General features: G+C 48.1%; 1 protein-coding gene and 1 long non-coding RNA gene across 2 annotated transcripts in view; both read right to left on the bottom strand.

Annotated features, from left to right (window-relative positions):
- LOC307221409 overlaps positions 1-15,207 on the bottom strand; it is a 143,168-nt gene that overhangs the window by 96,934 nt on the left and 31,027 nt on the right. The gene's annotated exons all lie outside the window — the stretch shown is intronic.
- LOC307221205 (cytochrome P450 2F5-like) overlaps positions 338-15,207 on the bottom strand; it is a 37,378-nt gene continuing 22,508 nt past the window's right edge. The window contains exons 5-9 of the mRNA XM_079985583.1: positions 14,125-14,301; positions 12,805-12,946; positions 11,348-11,535; positions 8,238-8,379; positions 338-2,136 (exon numbers count right to left, since the gene is read on the bottom strand). Coding sequence (XP_079841709.1) covers positions 1,955-2,136; positions 8,238-8,379; positions 11,348-11,535; positions 12,805-12,946; positions 14,125-14,301 — 831 coding nt within the window. The 3' untranslated portion in view covers positions 338-1,954. The remainder of the gene's footprint in view (positions 2,137-8,237; positions 8,380-11,347; positions 11,536-12,804; positions 12,947-14,124; positions 14,302-15,207) is intronic.

Genomic DNA, 15,207 nt, shown 5'->3' with positions numbered 1-15,207 from the left:
GTCTGAAGAGGAACCAGCGAGTGGGGCTGTGGGGCCAGAGGGAGATAGTCCATAGGGCTGGGGGCTGGATTTTTTGGTATTGCAAAGAGCTGCCCTCAAGAAGGGGACCTACTGGGACCTCACTGGCAACGGGAGGCATCCGGCTGATTTGGGGCCCAAACCACACCAAACCAGGTATATCAGGACAGAGAAAAGGAACTATGGAACTCCCTGCCACCAACTTGGATGGCTTAAAAAAAAAAAAAGGATTTGACAGATTCATGGAGAAGATTATTGAGGGCTCCATTTACACCCTCACAATTTGTGTGGCTCACTCAGATTAAACCATAAAGTAACCTTTTGAGTCGTTTAAAAAGGTGCCCCTAATGGGAAAGAAGCAAATTTTTTATTAAATATTTTTGTTTGTGCGTGAGTGAGTGCAATTGATTGCATCAGCACTAGGTGGCAGCAAATCCTCATGTCACTGAATTCCAACGAGCGTCAGACTTTGAGAATTAAAGCAATTAAAGTGATTCCTGCCCAAATGCAGAATCCTGGAAATATCCCAGACATTGCAGACGTAAGCCAACCCTAAGTTAAGCTGGTATCCCTGGATCCAAGTTCATTCATGCGGCTGAATTCATGAAACTCGGTACCTCCAACTGGATTTTGAATAGATGTGTGATTTGTTGTTATTGCTTTGAAATTTATTTCTCGGCAGGTCGTGCTGAGAGCAGCTAGTCGGAACAATGTTTTTAATAGGGCAGGGGGTGCTGGGGATGAGTTTACGGAGCCGGGGTGCGGGTGGCCCAAAAATATTTGGGAACAGGCTGCTTTAAAGCATCTGAGCGACACCTGTGGAAACTGCAAAAAGGTTCAGGACAAGAGAGCTGAGAAGTGAAACTAATATATGAGATAGACTCATGACATGCAAAGCGAGATATGTCAAGCCTTTATTTGTTATAATTGTGATGATCATGGCGAACAGCCGATGAAAACCCCAAATTAACAATCTCAGAACATTAGAATATTAAATGAAATCAGCAAAACAAAGATTGCAAATAGAGCAATATTGGACCTCTGAGAAGTTGAAGCATGCATATGTACTCAGTGCTTGGTTTGGGCCCCTTTTGCATCAATTACTGCCTCAATGTGGCGTGGCATGGATTCCATCAGCCTGTGGCACTGCTGAGGTGTTATGGAAGACCAGGATGCTTCAATAGCAGCCTTCAGCTCTTCTGCATTGCTCGGTCTCTCATCTTTCTCTTGGCAATGCCCCATAGATTCTCTATGGGGTTCAGGTCAGACGAGTTTGCTGGCCAATCAAGCACAGTAATCCCATGGGCATTGAACCAGGTTTTGGTACTTTTGGCAATGTGGGCAGGTGCCAAAGTCCTGCTGGAAAATGAAGTCAGCATCCCCATAAAGCTCATCTGCGGAAGGAAGCATGAAGTGCTCCAAAATCTCCTGGTAGACGGCTGTGTTGACCCTGGACTCAATGAAGCACAGTGGACCAACATCAGCTGGTGACATGGCTCCCCAAATCAACACAGACTGTGGAAACTTCACACTGGACTTCAAGCATCTGGCATTGTGTGCCTCCCCATTCTACCTCCAGACTCTGGGTCGTTGGTTTCCAAATGAGATGCAAAAGCTGCTCTCATCAAAAAAGAAATTTGAGGAGCCATGTCATCAGCTGGTGTCAAAGAGATTTGGGGAGCCATGTCATCAGCTCATATATTAGTTTCACCTTTTAAGTTGAATTACTGAAATAAATGAACTTTCCCACGATATTCTAATTTTCCGAGTTTCACCTGTACAAGGTGCAGAATAGGGATGAGTGACGACTCAGCTGTTTGTTGGGGGGGGCAGTGCAGACCCATGCCTGGTTGTGGGTCCAGCGCCAGTGCTGAGCATCTCTCTCTGGTCTTGTGGTAGGTGAAGGAAGCTATCTTTGTTTGTGTCCCGCCTCCAGCTAGCGAGGGAGGAGCCTGAATTCGAAGGGGCGGGGCACGTTGCCCAGGCCGGTGCATTGGGGTGTCAGGTCGATCTTCGCAGGGGGGACCGTGGGGTGGAGGCTGAAGTTCTGGAGGATAGTGGTGAGGAAGAGGAAGATCTCCATTCGGGCGAGGCCGGCCCCCAGGCAGATGCGCTTCCCTGCAGACGAGGAGCAAAGAACAGGGTTTAGAATCCGCACAATACAGTGGTGCCTCGCAAGACGAAAAGAATCCATTCCGTGAGTCTCTTCGTCTTGCGTTTTTTTCGTCTTGCGAAGCAAGCCCATTAGCGCCTTAGCGGATTAGCGCTATTAGCGGCTTAGGGGCTTAGCAGATCAGCTGATAAGCGGCTTAGCGGATCAGCTGATAAGCGGCTTAGCGGATCAGCTGATAAGCGGTTTAGCGGCTTAGCGGATCAGCTGATAAGCGGCTTAGCGGCTTAGAAAAAGGGGGGGGAGGGAAAAAACCCCGCAGGAACTCGCAAGACATTATCGTCTTGCGAAGCAAGCCCATAGAAAATTCGTTTTGCGAAGCACCTCCAAAACGGAAAACCCTTTCGTCTAGCGGGTTTTCCATCTTGCGAGGCATTCGTCTTGTGGGGCACCACTGTACTGGGCATTGTAGGAAGCAATATAAATAGAAAAGAATGTAAGTTGTTTTCATATGCAACAACAGCAGCAAGGATATTATTGGCACAAAAATGGAATTACCGACGAAAGAAGAATGGAGGTTGAAAGTAATGGACTATGCAGAATTAGACAAACTAACAGGAAGGATTTGAAATTTGCAGGACCAGAAATTCACAGAAGACTGGCATAAATTTACAGACTATCTGAAAAGTAATTGTGATGATCAGACTACGTTTGCAGGTTTGCAAGTTTTGTGAGGAGAATTATTGGAAGTACAGTGGTGCCTCGCAAGACGAAATTAATTCGTTCCGCAAGTTTTTTCTTCTTGCGAGTTTTTCTTCTTGCGAAGCACGGTTTCCCATAGGAATGCACTGAAAATCAATCAATGCGTTCCTATGGAAACCGCCTTCAGACCAGGTCCGGGGACAGTCTGTCCCCCGACCTCTTCTGTTTTTTTTGTTTGTTTTTTTAATTAATATTTATTGAAATTTTCCAAATAATACAAAGGCAAAAAACAAAAATTAAAAGAGCAAAAAAAACCCCTTATTTTCCTTCACCTTATTTCTCAGACCTCCTCCCCCCTCCCCTTCTTGTATTCCAGTTTATGTTATCCGCTCAACAAGTTCTTATCTTATTTCTCAACCTTAACTTAATAATTTGTTTAAATCATGCTGTTATTTTCCTTTTCTTCTTTCTTCCGTTCCTCAATTTATTTTTAAGAACCTTATATCTATTTAATTTAAAAAACCCAATTTTAACTTAATCTTAAACCTTTTTCCTAAAGTCGACCCAAATTTCCCTTCCACGATTTTCCCACATTCCATAAAGTTGCGAAATATATATATATATATATATATATATATATATATATATATATATATATATAAAAGAACTTAACAAATTATGTTTTAACACCCTTTGGATTCCCAAATCCCACCCTCCCTTTCCCGGTTTTGATCCCCAAACCAATGTCCATCAGTCCATCTATTCTCAACCTGGATCCCAAACTTCCGAGGCTTTTAGACCTCTCTCAATTTCTCTCTGCCGGTTTTTTTGACAGTCCTTTATATTCAACACCAACTCTCGAAGAAGCTCTGTCCGAATAATGTCCATTTTTCTTCCAAGCAGGCCTCTGTATTTAAAAGTGGAGCTCACCCCGACCTCTTCTGAAGGCTGGGGGGGGGGGAGGACAAGGTCTTTTCTTCCCACCGCCAGCCTTCAGAAGGCTGTTCTGAAGGCTGGCGCTGGGAAGAAAAGCCCTTCTCCCCACCTCCCGCCCCGCAAGCTCCGGGGACAGGAGGGCTTCGCTGCCGACCCCCAGCATTTTAAAAGCCCCCAGGACAGCGGAGCCTTCTCCGCTGTCCCGGGGCGATCTTAAAATGCTGGCGGGCAGCAGCGAAGCCTTCGCTGCCAACCACCAGCATTTTAAAAGCCCCCGGGACAGCGGAGGTCTTCTGAAGGCAGGCGGTGGGCGAAAGTCTTTGCTCCCCCCCGCCTGCCTTCAAAAGCCGTCCGGGATAGCGGAGAAACGCGCTGCGCTTCTCCGCTATCCTGGGAAGGCAGGCGGGGGGGGGGAGCAAAGACTTTTGCCCCCCGCCGGCCTTCAGAAGAGGTCCAGGAAGGCCGGCGGTGGGCGAAAGTCTTTGCTCCCGACGGCCAGCATTTTAAAAGCGGTCCGGGATAGCGCGCTTCCCTGCTATCCTGGACGGTTTTTGAAGGCAGGTGGGGGGGGGGAGCAAAGACTTTCGCCCACCGCCTGCCTTCAGAAGACCTCCACTGTCCCGGGGGCTTTTAAAATGCTGGGGGTCGGCAGCAAAGCCTTTAAAAGAGGTCCCCGGAGATTTCTTCTTGCGAAGCAAGCCCATAGGGAAATTCGTCTTGCGGAACGACTCAAAAACGGAAAACTCTTTCGTCTTGCGAGTTTTTCGTTTTGCGAGGCGTTCGTCTTGCGAGGCACCACTGTATTGCAAAAATGGATAAAGGGGAGGTTGATTTGTTATGATAATTAAAGGCAGTATGAATTTAAGAAATGCATAAGAAGCGGTTAAAACGGTGGATCATCAGAGGTGCTGATGGAAGTCTAAAAAATATAAGTGGTGAAGTTTTGTGGTATGTATTATAATTTATATGTTAAAATTAGTAAAAATTATTATAAAAAAAATATAGAATCTGCACAACCGATTCCCAGAAGGAAGTGTGGAAAGGGGTCAAGGGTGGGGTGGAGAGAGTGTAGAATCCCAGACTCCAGGAATTGCAGAGTTGGGAAGGTCATCTAGAAAACCCCCCGCGAGGCGGGAATCTTGCCCAACGTGGGGCTCAAACCCACAACCCTGTGATTAGGAGTCTCATCATCTACCGACGGAGCTAATCCAGAATGCGGCAGCTGGACTGGTGACTGGAAGCGGCCGCCGAGACCACATAACACCAGTCCTGAAAGACCTACGTTGGCTCCCAGTATGTTTCCGGGCACAATTCAAAGAGTTGGTGCTGACCTTTAAAGCCCTAAACGGCCTCGGTCCAGTATACCTGAAGGAGCGTCTCCACCCCCATTGTTCTGCCTGGACACAGAGGTCCAGCGCCGAGGACCTTGTGGTGGTTGCCTCACTGTGAAAAGTGAAGCTACAGGGAACCAGGCAGAGGGCCTTCTCGGTAGTGGCACCCGTCCCGTGGAACGCCCTCCCACCAGATGTCAAAGAAATAAATAACTATCTGATGTTTAGAAGACATCTGAAGGCATCCTTGTTTAGGGAAGTTTTTAATGACTGAAGTTTGAATGTATTTTTAATCACTTGTTGGAAGCCGCCCAGAGTGGCTAGGAAAACCCAGCCAGATGGGCAGGGTAGAAATAATAAATTATTATTACAGTGGTACCTCAGGTTACAGACACTTCAGGTTACAGACTCTGCTAACCCAGAAGTAGTACCTTGGGTTAAGAACTTTGCTTCAGGATGAGAACAGAAATCGCGCGGCGGTGGCGGGAGGCCCCATTATCTAAAGTGGTACCTCAGGTTAAGAACAGTTTCAGGTTAAGAATGGACCTCCAGAACGAATTAAGTTCTTAACCCGAGGTACCACTGGTTTATTTATTTGTTTGTTTGTTTGCTATTCAAGCAGATGGGAAGTGTGCAAATGTGGTCCACTGGCCTTCCCCAGTTCTATAAAAATTATGCTTAATCTCTCTTAATACTCTGACTCGGGGACCTCCAATGCGTTTTAGCGTTGGAAGGGTCAGGACCGATCAAAGCAAGTCCTTCATGCAGCACATTGTTGAACCATGGAACTCCCTGCCACAAGAGACCTGGATGGCCACCGACCTGGGTGGATTGAAAAGAGGATTGGGCAAATTCATGAAGGGAGGAGAGGGCTCTCGATGGTTACCAGCCAAGTTGGCTATGCCCAGCTTCTCTGGTCAGAGGCAGCGAGGCTTCTGAATCCCAGCTCTGGTTTCCTCCTCACCTGAGCACAAGGCAGACATGTCTCAGAGACTCTGGCAGCTGCATGTTGTGCAATAGTTTTTTCAAAATCTTTCATCGCTATTGTGCAAACTTTGTTTAGCTAAGGACCACTGTTGTGCAAGGCTTCAATAACACACACACGTATATTTAAATCCATACCGCTCATTGGGAACACAGCGGCTTTTCTTGTGCACTTCCTGCGGCACCAGTGGAAGGAAAAGGCATTGGAGGAATGAACATAAAATAAGAAGTGCTTGCAGGATCAGGCCCATGGCCTATCAATTCCCAACCAGACGCCGCAGGTAAACCCGCAAGCTGGACTGGCAACTGTTCCTCAGAAGCATTTCCTTCCACATCAGTTTTATGGATGCTGTCCATGATTAAATGGGCACAAGGTATTGGGGAAAATATTATGCTTGAACAATGTGGAAAATTGTGGAAAGAAACTACATGTTAAATTTTGAAAGAAAATTACCTTAAAATACAACATAGATGGTATTTAACACCTGAAAGAATAGCCAAAATGAATAAAAACTGCGGCGGTCTGCTGGCACAGAAAAAGGTACTATGATGCATATAATAATAATAATAATAATAATAATAATAATAATAATTTATTATTTGTACCCCGCCCATCTGGCTGGGTTTCCCCAGCCACTCTGGGCAGCTTCCATAGAAACCAAAAATACACTAAAATATCACAGATTAAAAACTTCCCTGAACAGGGCTGCCTTAAGATGTCTTCTGAATGTCAGGTAGTTATTTATCGCTTTGACATCTGATGGGAGGGCGTTCCACAGGGCGGGCACCACCACCGAGAAGGCCCTCTGCCTGGTTCCCTGTAGCTTTGCTTCTCGCAATGAGGGAACCGCCAGAAGGCCCTCGGCGCTGGACCATATATGGTGGAATTGTTTAAATATCAAATAATTTTGGGAAACAATATATAATGAAATGAAAAAAAATGCTCAAATACTCATTTAGGAAAACATCAGAAGGCTTTCTATTGGGAATTGTACCAGGAAGTTTAAAGGAACAGGATAAGACATTATATTTATACGCAAAAGTAGCCACAAGGCTATTGATTTTGAAAAATTGGAAAAGTGGTATTATACTGACAAAAACAGAGTGGCTTACCAAATTATTGGAGTATTACAATATGTCCAAAACAATGGGAGAAATCGGAAGGATCCCAAAAGAGAAGATAGTCAAGGATTGGAAGGTGTTTAAGGAATATTTGCAAAATAATATTGAAAAACCGGAACTCCTATTAGAATAAACAAGTTCCGCTATAAATACTGAAATATCAAATACAGTGGTGCCTCGCAAGACGAAATTAATCCGTTCCGCGAGTCTCTTCGTCTAGCGGTTTTTTCGTCTTGCGAAGCAAGCCCATTGACGGCTTAGCGGATTAGCGCTATTAGCGGCTTAGCGGCTTTTAGCGGCTTATCGGCTTAGCGGATCAGCTGATAAGCGGCTTAGCGGCTTAGAAAAAGGGGGGGAAAAGGAAAAAACCCCCGCAGGAACTTGCAAGACATTTTCGTCTTGCGAAGCAAGCCCATAGGGAAATTCGTTTTGCGAAGCGCCTCCAAAACGGAAAACCCTTTCGTCTAGCGGGTTTTCCGTCTTGCGAGGCGTTCGTCTTGCGGGGCACCACTGTAATATGGATAATAATGTGTAATAGAAAAAGAAGTAGAAAGTTGGTTTAATAGTGTGTGAAAGAAAGTAATAGCAATGGAAAGAAATTGCAATTGAGTAGATTGGAAGTCTAGCAGAGGGTGGGGTGAGGGACGGTGGTGGGAAAAGGAAGTATGTGTGGGATTAAAATGGGTATGTATGAATATTTTAAAGGATTGTATGAAATGTGTGTTTGTTTGTATATCCGTAATATGTATTATAAATGTGTTAATGTTGAATTATCTCAATAAAAATTTTAAATATTAAAAAAACTTTAAAAAAAACTTTATGGATGCTGTATTTATGTAACACAAACACAACAGACCAACAGACTGCTCTATTTCTCGAGCATCGTGACACCTCCCTTGTCTTACAGTTGATTAAGGAAGCAACGGTATCGATCCAAACTACACCTTTTTAAAAAATTTTGCAACCCACCCTGGGACCTTTCTGGGTACCAAACCTCCTCCGAACGGCCTTCCCTCCTTCTTTGGCTTCCCTACCTGGGGCGAAAGGCATGAAGGCATCGCTGCTTTTGAAGGCGCCGTTTTCATCCAGGAAGTTGGCTGGGTTGAAGGCTGTGGGGTCCTTGAACCGGGTTGGGTCATAGTGCACTGAGCTCAGGAGAGGAATCACGTTGGTGCCCTGCAGTGAGATTTGGCAGGGAGAGAGAACGGGAGTTGTTAGGGTTGCGGAAGGAAGAGGGAAAGAGACACGGGAAATGCTGAGAGCCGCTGGAGAAACAGCAGTCTTGACATTTTGGAGGTGGAAGGGGCTTCCAGCCAGGTCATGGGCAAGTTTTTGTTTTACTGACCAGGTTTTCCTCATAAAGGGTAGATCCAAACTACCATATTTTTCGCCCCATAAGATGCACCTGACCATAAGACGCACCTAGTTTTTAAAGGAGGAAAACAAGAAAGAAAATATTCTGAACGAAACAGTGGATGTATGATTTTTGTGGTTCATGCTGTGGCCACAGACATGTGATTTGACGGTGAGTTTGGGGTAGTCCAATGCAAAAATCCTGAGAATCCATGTGGATCTGTGCTTTGTAACCATGTTTTTGTGCCATTGCGGCCCCAGGCAACAGTGGGTGCATGATTTTTTTGGTGCAGGCTGTAGCCATGGACATGCTATGTGATCTGGTGCTGAATTTGGGGTGACCCAATGTAAAAATCCTGAGGATCCATGGGCTTTTACCTCCCCTCTCCCAGGCAGCCTCCTTTACCAGCGTCCCTTATCTCCCTCCCGATCGCTTACCGATCAGCTGTTTCCTTTCAACACTCCCTTCCCTCTTGTTTGCCTTAGTGTCTTTTCCTTAGCTGGAGCAGTTTTTTGCTCCTCCTTTTCTTCTAATTTCTCTCCTCATTGCTTTAGTCTTCCTGTCTCCTCTCCTTGCAAGTTCACTGTCTTTACCTCTCCCCTCCCAGGCAGCCTCCTTTATTGCTAGCGTCCCTTATCTCCCTCCCCGATCGCATGCCCATTAGCGGCTTTGTTTCAACACCCCCTTCCCTCTTTCAAAAAAAAAAGAGCATGATCTGCTTTTTGCCCCTGGGCAATTCGGCTCCAGGGACCACGCATTTGCTCCATAAGACGCACAGACATTTCCCCTTACTTTTTAGGAAGAAAAAAGTGCGTCTTATGGAGCGAAAAATATGGGTAAGTGGGTGGTGAGAAAGTAAGAACATAAGGAGAGGCTGCTGGATCAGGCCAGGGCCCCACCTAGTCCAAAGTCCTCTTTCCACAGTGGCCAAATACCCCCAAGAACTTAGGAATGCAGATAGACTGCCCCTGCAGATGGAGGTCCTATAAGAGCATAAGAAGAGCCTGGCTGCTGGATCAGGCCAGAGGGGGTCCATGTAACCCAGCATCCTGTTCTCACAGTGGCCGACCAGATTCCCACGGGAAACCCGCAAACAGGATTCGGACACAAGAGCAACTCTCCCCTCCGGTGGTTTCTAGCAATTCAGAAGTGCTGCTGCCTCCGACTGTGGAGGGCAGAGCAGAGCCATTGACATGCTCGGAGTCAGAGTCTGAATGTTGGGCATTTGGTACTCTCCAGATGTTTCTGAAATCCAGTGGCTGGGAGCCCCCACAGCCAGCATGTCCAATGGTCACAGCATCACAGAACTGGACAGCTGCAAGGGACCCCAATGTTGAATGGTTTCTTTGAATTTTAGATTCCTTTCTGTTTCACAAGATGTGCATGTCTTTAAGGGCCAGAGCAAATAACATGACCTAGTTTTATAGCTGTGAAGCAGTATAGCAGGTGCTGTTCAAAGTAAAGGTAAAGGGACCCCTGACCATTAGGTCCAGTCGCAGACGACTCTGGGGTTGCGGCGCTCATTTTGCTTTACTAGCCGAGGGAGCCGGTGTACAGCTTCCAGGTCATGTGGCCAGCATGACTAAGCCACTTCTGGCGAACCAGAGCAGCGCACGGAAACACCGTTTACCTTCCCGCCGGAGCGGTACCTATTTATCTACTTGCACTTTGACGTGCTTTCAAACTGCTAGGTGGGCAGGAGCTCACCCCCTCATGGGGATTCGAACCGCAGACCTTCTGATCGGCAAGTCCTAGGCTCTGTGGTTCAACCCACAGCGCCACCCGCGTCCCACAGCAGGTGCTGTTAAGTTATGTTAATTAAGCTGTTGGGTATAGTATATAAAGAGCAGCATGTAGCTCTCTCAATACCCTGGTGGATGGCTTGGTGAATGGGTCACACTTATTGATATAATGTAATTTAGTGTAAAAAGGAGTTTTTGTTTTTGTTATTAAACCAAGCAAAAGTTACTTTTGCGTTTCTTGAATGTGTGGTCTCCCCAGCACGCCTTCTACAGCCCAACTCATCTGTGAAATAGCCAAGACCCAAGGGTCCTCTAGCCCAGTGTTTCCCAACCTTGGGCCTCCAGCTGTTTTTGAGCTACAATTCCCATCATCCCTGACCACTGGTCTTGCTAGCTAGGGATGATGGGAGTTGTAGTCCAAAAACAGCTGGAGGCCCAAGGTTGGGAAACACTGCTCTAGCCCAACCCTGTGAGCTGGGGTGGGAGGGGGAAGTTTGACAGCCAGCACATAGCTGTCAACTTACAGATTTGAAAATAAGGGACCATCAGCCTCGAAAATAAGGGATCAGCAGCCAAAATAAGGGATTTTAGTCAACCAGCAGCCAAACGAAGCCTCAAGCGGTGGTTCCCACAGCGCAGCAACCCGGCAAAGGGGATGCAGCAAGGAAAACCACCGTCCCCTCTCCGCTGGGAAGTGCTGAGCAAAGGCGAGTCCCCAGGCAACGCGGCCGATTGGATTGGCACAAGGCATGCAAGCTCCACCCCCCAGTCGTTCTTAGACTCCTTATTGGGTGAGCAATACAGTTGGAGCCTCCCTCCTCCCTGGCCGGCAGAGAGGGAGGGAGAGGAGCTGCTTCTTTGAAACCCGGGAAATTTAAGGGACATCATCAATAAGGGACAGCAGCGGGACACGGCGCTGGGATAAGGGAGTTTCCCGCCAAATAAGGGACGGTTGACAGCTAGGATCCAGCAACATCAGGAGGGCCTCCCAGGTGCGTCCTCTTTGCAGTGAAGGAAACTGGGCTGGGGTTCTTCTTCTTCTTCTGACCTTGGGCAGCAGGAAGCCCCTGAAGGAGGTGTCACGGGTGACGGCGCGAGGGAGCCCCATGGGCAGGATGCTGATGTAGCGCTGGATCTCATAGAGGACTGCCTCTGTGTAGGGCATGTGCTTGCGGTCAGCCAGGCAGGGGGGGCGGTCCGGCCCGATCACGTGGTCAATCTCCTGGTGGACTCGAGCTGCGGGGAGATGGACAGGAGGAAGAGGAGGTGATGGTTCTTGAACCCAGTGCTTGAACTCACAATCACAGCAATGCAGGAAACTCCCTTCGCCCCTGACTGCTAACCCCACTGGGAACTGTAGTCCTGCAACATTCGGAGGGCACCTGGTCCCCCATCCCTCCTCGGAGATGCTGCCAGGTACTGCAGCCGCCGGGACATTCTGCATGCCAAGCAGGTGTCCTGCGTGCCCAGCCGCCTGCCGCCTGCCAGCTTTCCTTTTGAAACATCTAATAATAATAATAATAGTAATAACAATAGTAATAAATTTTATTTATACCCCGCCCTCCCCAGCCAGAGCCGGGCTCAGGGCGGCTAACACCAATAAAATCACAGTAAAAACATAATAGGGGGTGGAGAACCAAATTAAAACACAGTTTAAAATGCAATTTAAAATGCAGCCTCATTTTAAAAGTAGCTGATAAATCAAGACCATAAGGGGAGGGAAACATAAGGGTCAGACTGAGTCCAAACCAAAGGCCAGGCGGAACAGCTCTGTCTTGCAGGTCCTGCGGAAAGATATCAGGTCCTGCAGGGCCCTAGTCTCTTGTGAGAGAGCATTTCACCAAGTCGGGGCCAGTACTGAAAAGGCCCTGGCCCTAGTTGAGACCAATCTAACCACCTTGCGACCTGGGACCTCCAAAATGTTGTCATTGGTGGACCTTAAGTTTGGGCTGCAGGGAACCAGTCTAGGCCACGTGTTGACCAGATACTTAATGGACACGAGAAGTGGAGAGTAGTACAATGACTGTCTATCTGCAAGAGGCCACACTGTGGGCCTGTTGGTGAGCGAGACAGGCAGTGAGCCGCAATGGCAACTGTTCCCTTCCTCCCAGGTTGCACTTCTACGTGATCATGACAAGCCAACGGGAGTTGCCTCCACGACCAACAGCTGACATGCACCGCTCCAAAAAGCCGCCACGCCTGCAACGGGACACGCTGGAGCCAGCCCTGGGACATGCCACCCAGGAGACGGCAGAGGCGGGCTGGCAGCAGAAGGAAGCGCCAGAGCCCCGGGAGGAGGCAGAGGACAGCAGGGAGCTCCATGCAGGAGCTCCGTAGGTCAAGTTGGGCCCCGGTCCCCTCCACACATCCCTGCTGTTCCCACCTCCTGCCTCCGAGGTTTCCGCCGCCCAGAAGCAGCCCAGGAGCATGGCACGTTGGGAAGGCCCCAAATGGTCATCCGGTCCGCCCCCCCAGCAATGTGGGGGTCACAGCTCCCCCCCTCACCTGCCACTTCGGGGTGCTTCATGAGAATAAGGAAGCTGTAGCGCAGGGTGGTGCTGGTGGTTTCGGTGCCCCCGAAAAACAGGTTGTGGGTGGTCATCACCAGCGTCTCCGTGTGGAAGTAGCTCAGAGGGTCTTGTTTCTCCTGAAAGAGAGCAGAGGGGAGGCCGCATGCGCAAGGATGGATTGCGGATTGTGTTCTCCTGTGGGGGAAAGCTTGGCTCCCCCCTTCCTTGTGATATTGCAGCCCTGGGGTGCCCTCCAATTCTGCAGTTCTCTGATTCTATATGCCCACTCGACAGCGTTGATTGGCAGAACTGGTGTGACTACGGGCGCCACGTAACTCTGCAAGTAATTGGTCTTTTAGTGTGGCAGCACCTGAACTTTGGAACTCCCTGCCAATTGACACCAGGCAGGCACCTTCTCTGCACTTGTTTAGGCAAACCCAGGTGTTTAGAGGGATGCGGGTGGCGCTGTGGGTTGAACCACAGAGCCTAGGACTTGCCGATCAGAAGGTCGGCGGTTCGAATCCCCACGACGGGGTGAGCTCCCGTTGCTCGGTCCCTGCCCCTGCCAACCTAGCAGTTCGAAAGCATGTCAAAGTGCAAGTAGATAAATAGGTACCGCTCTGGTGGGAAGGTAAACGGCGTTTCCGTGTGCTGCTCTGGTTCGCCAGAAGCGGCTTAGTCATGCTGGCCACATGACCCAGAAGTTGTACGCCGGCTCCCTCGGCCAATAAAGTGAGATGAGCGCCACAACCCCAGAGTCGGCCATGACTGGACCTAATGGTCTCTTTACCTTTTACCCAAATGTTTAGAAATCCAATCCATTGCTATTTTAACTTTTACAATGTCTTAAACTATTGCTGTTGATTTTTAAAAACTACCGTATTTTTCCGTGTATAAGACTAGGTTTCCCCCCCTAAAAAAACAATGTCCAAAATTTTGGGGCGTCTTATACACAGATAGACCCCCCCCATTTCTTAAATCGGAGTCTCCAAAAATAGGGGGTGGGGCCTTATACATGGGGGCGTCTTATAGATGGAACAATACGGTAATAATTCTATTGTTTCTTTTCTTTTCTTTTGTAAACTACTTGGAAGTTTGCTTGGTTCCTGTTTCAAAACAAGGTGTTCCTAAATTTTATGAATCAAATAAATGAATAGTAGACAAGGCGCTGATAGCCTACTGGAGACCTCAGGGCAGGGGTTTTACCCCAAAGAAATTGAACAGCAGGGGTGATGGCTGGTGGCGGCTGAAGGCCTTTGGGTGCTGGGGTGGGTGGGTGTCCTGGGGGCAGCTGGACCCCCCTCCTTGGAGGTACCTGCTCCATGCGGATGAGGAAGCAGTCGATGAAGTCCCGCGGGTCGTCGGGGTCCAGATCCTTTTGGTGGCACCGAATGCGCTCTGCGATAAACTGACGCAGTTTCTCATAGTTGCGGAAGATTTGGTGATGGGGCCCCGGCAGGAGGTCCATGAGGCTGGGGAAGATGTTGTAGAGCTGGGGAAACGGGGAGAAGGAGAGGTAATAATAATAAAATTATTATTATTATTATTATTATTATTATTATTATTATTATTATTACAGTGGTACCTTGTGGGTTACATACGCTTCAGGTTACACGCTCCGCTAACCCAGAAATACTGCTTCAGGTTAAGAACTTTGCTTCAGGATGAGACCAGAAATCGTGCTCCGGCAGCACGGCGGCAGCAGGAGACCCCATTAGCTAAAGTGGTGTTTCAGATTAAGAACAGTTTCAGGTTAAGAACGGACCTCCAGAACGAATTAAGTACTTAACCCGAGGTATCACTGTATTATTATTATTATTATTATTATTATTATTATTATTATTATTTATGCCTTGCCTCTCAATTTTATGATTCTATGATCCTACTTTTATTTGATGTGACATTTGTTATCATACTGTGTCATCTTATAAATAAAAAGGTAAAGGGACCCCTGACCATTAGGTTCAGTCGTGACCGACTCTGGGGTTGCGGTGCTCATCTCGCTTTACTGGCCAAGGGAGCCGGCGTCCAGCTTCTGGGTCATGTGGCCAGCATGACTAAGCCACTTCTGGCGAACCAGAGCAGCACACGGAAACGCCGTTTACCTTCCCACCGGAGCGGTACCTATTTATCTACTTGCACTTCGATGTGCTTTTGAATTGCTAGGTTGGCAGGAGCAGGGACCGAGCAACGGGAGCTCACTCCGTTATGGGGATTCGAACCGCCGACCTTCTGATCGGCAAGCCCTAGGCTCTGTGGTTTAACCCACAGCGCCACCCGTGTCCCTTTCATGTTATAAATAAATATAGGTAAATAATAGTAACCCCAATGGGAGCTGCCTCACTCACACAGGCAACCTTGGAAGCAGTGGCGTAGCGTGGGGGTGCAGGGGGGCCGG

This window comes from Podarcis cretensis (genome assembly GCF_951804945.1).
Source record: "Podarcis cretensis genome assembly, chromosome: 8".
Lineage (NCBI taxonomy): Eukaryota > Metazoa > Chordata > Lepidosauria > Squamata > Lacertidae > Podarcis > Podarcis cretensis.
This window is presented reverse-complemented; position numbering and strand designations above follow the sequence as displayed.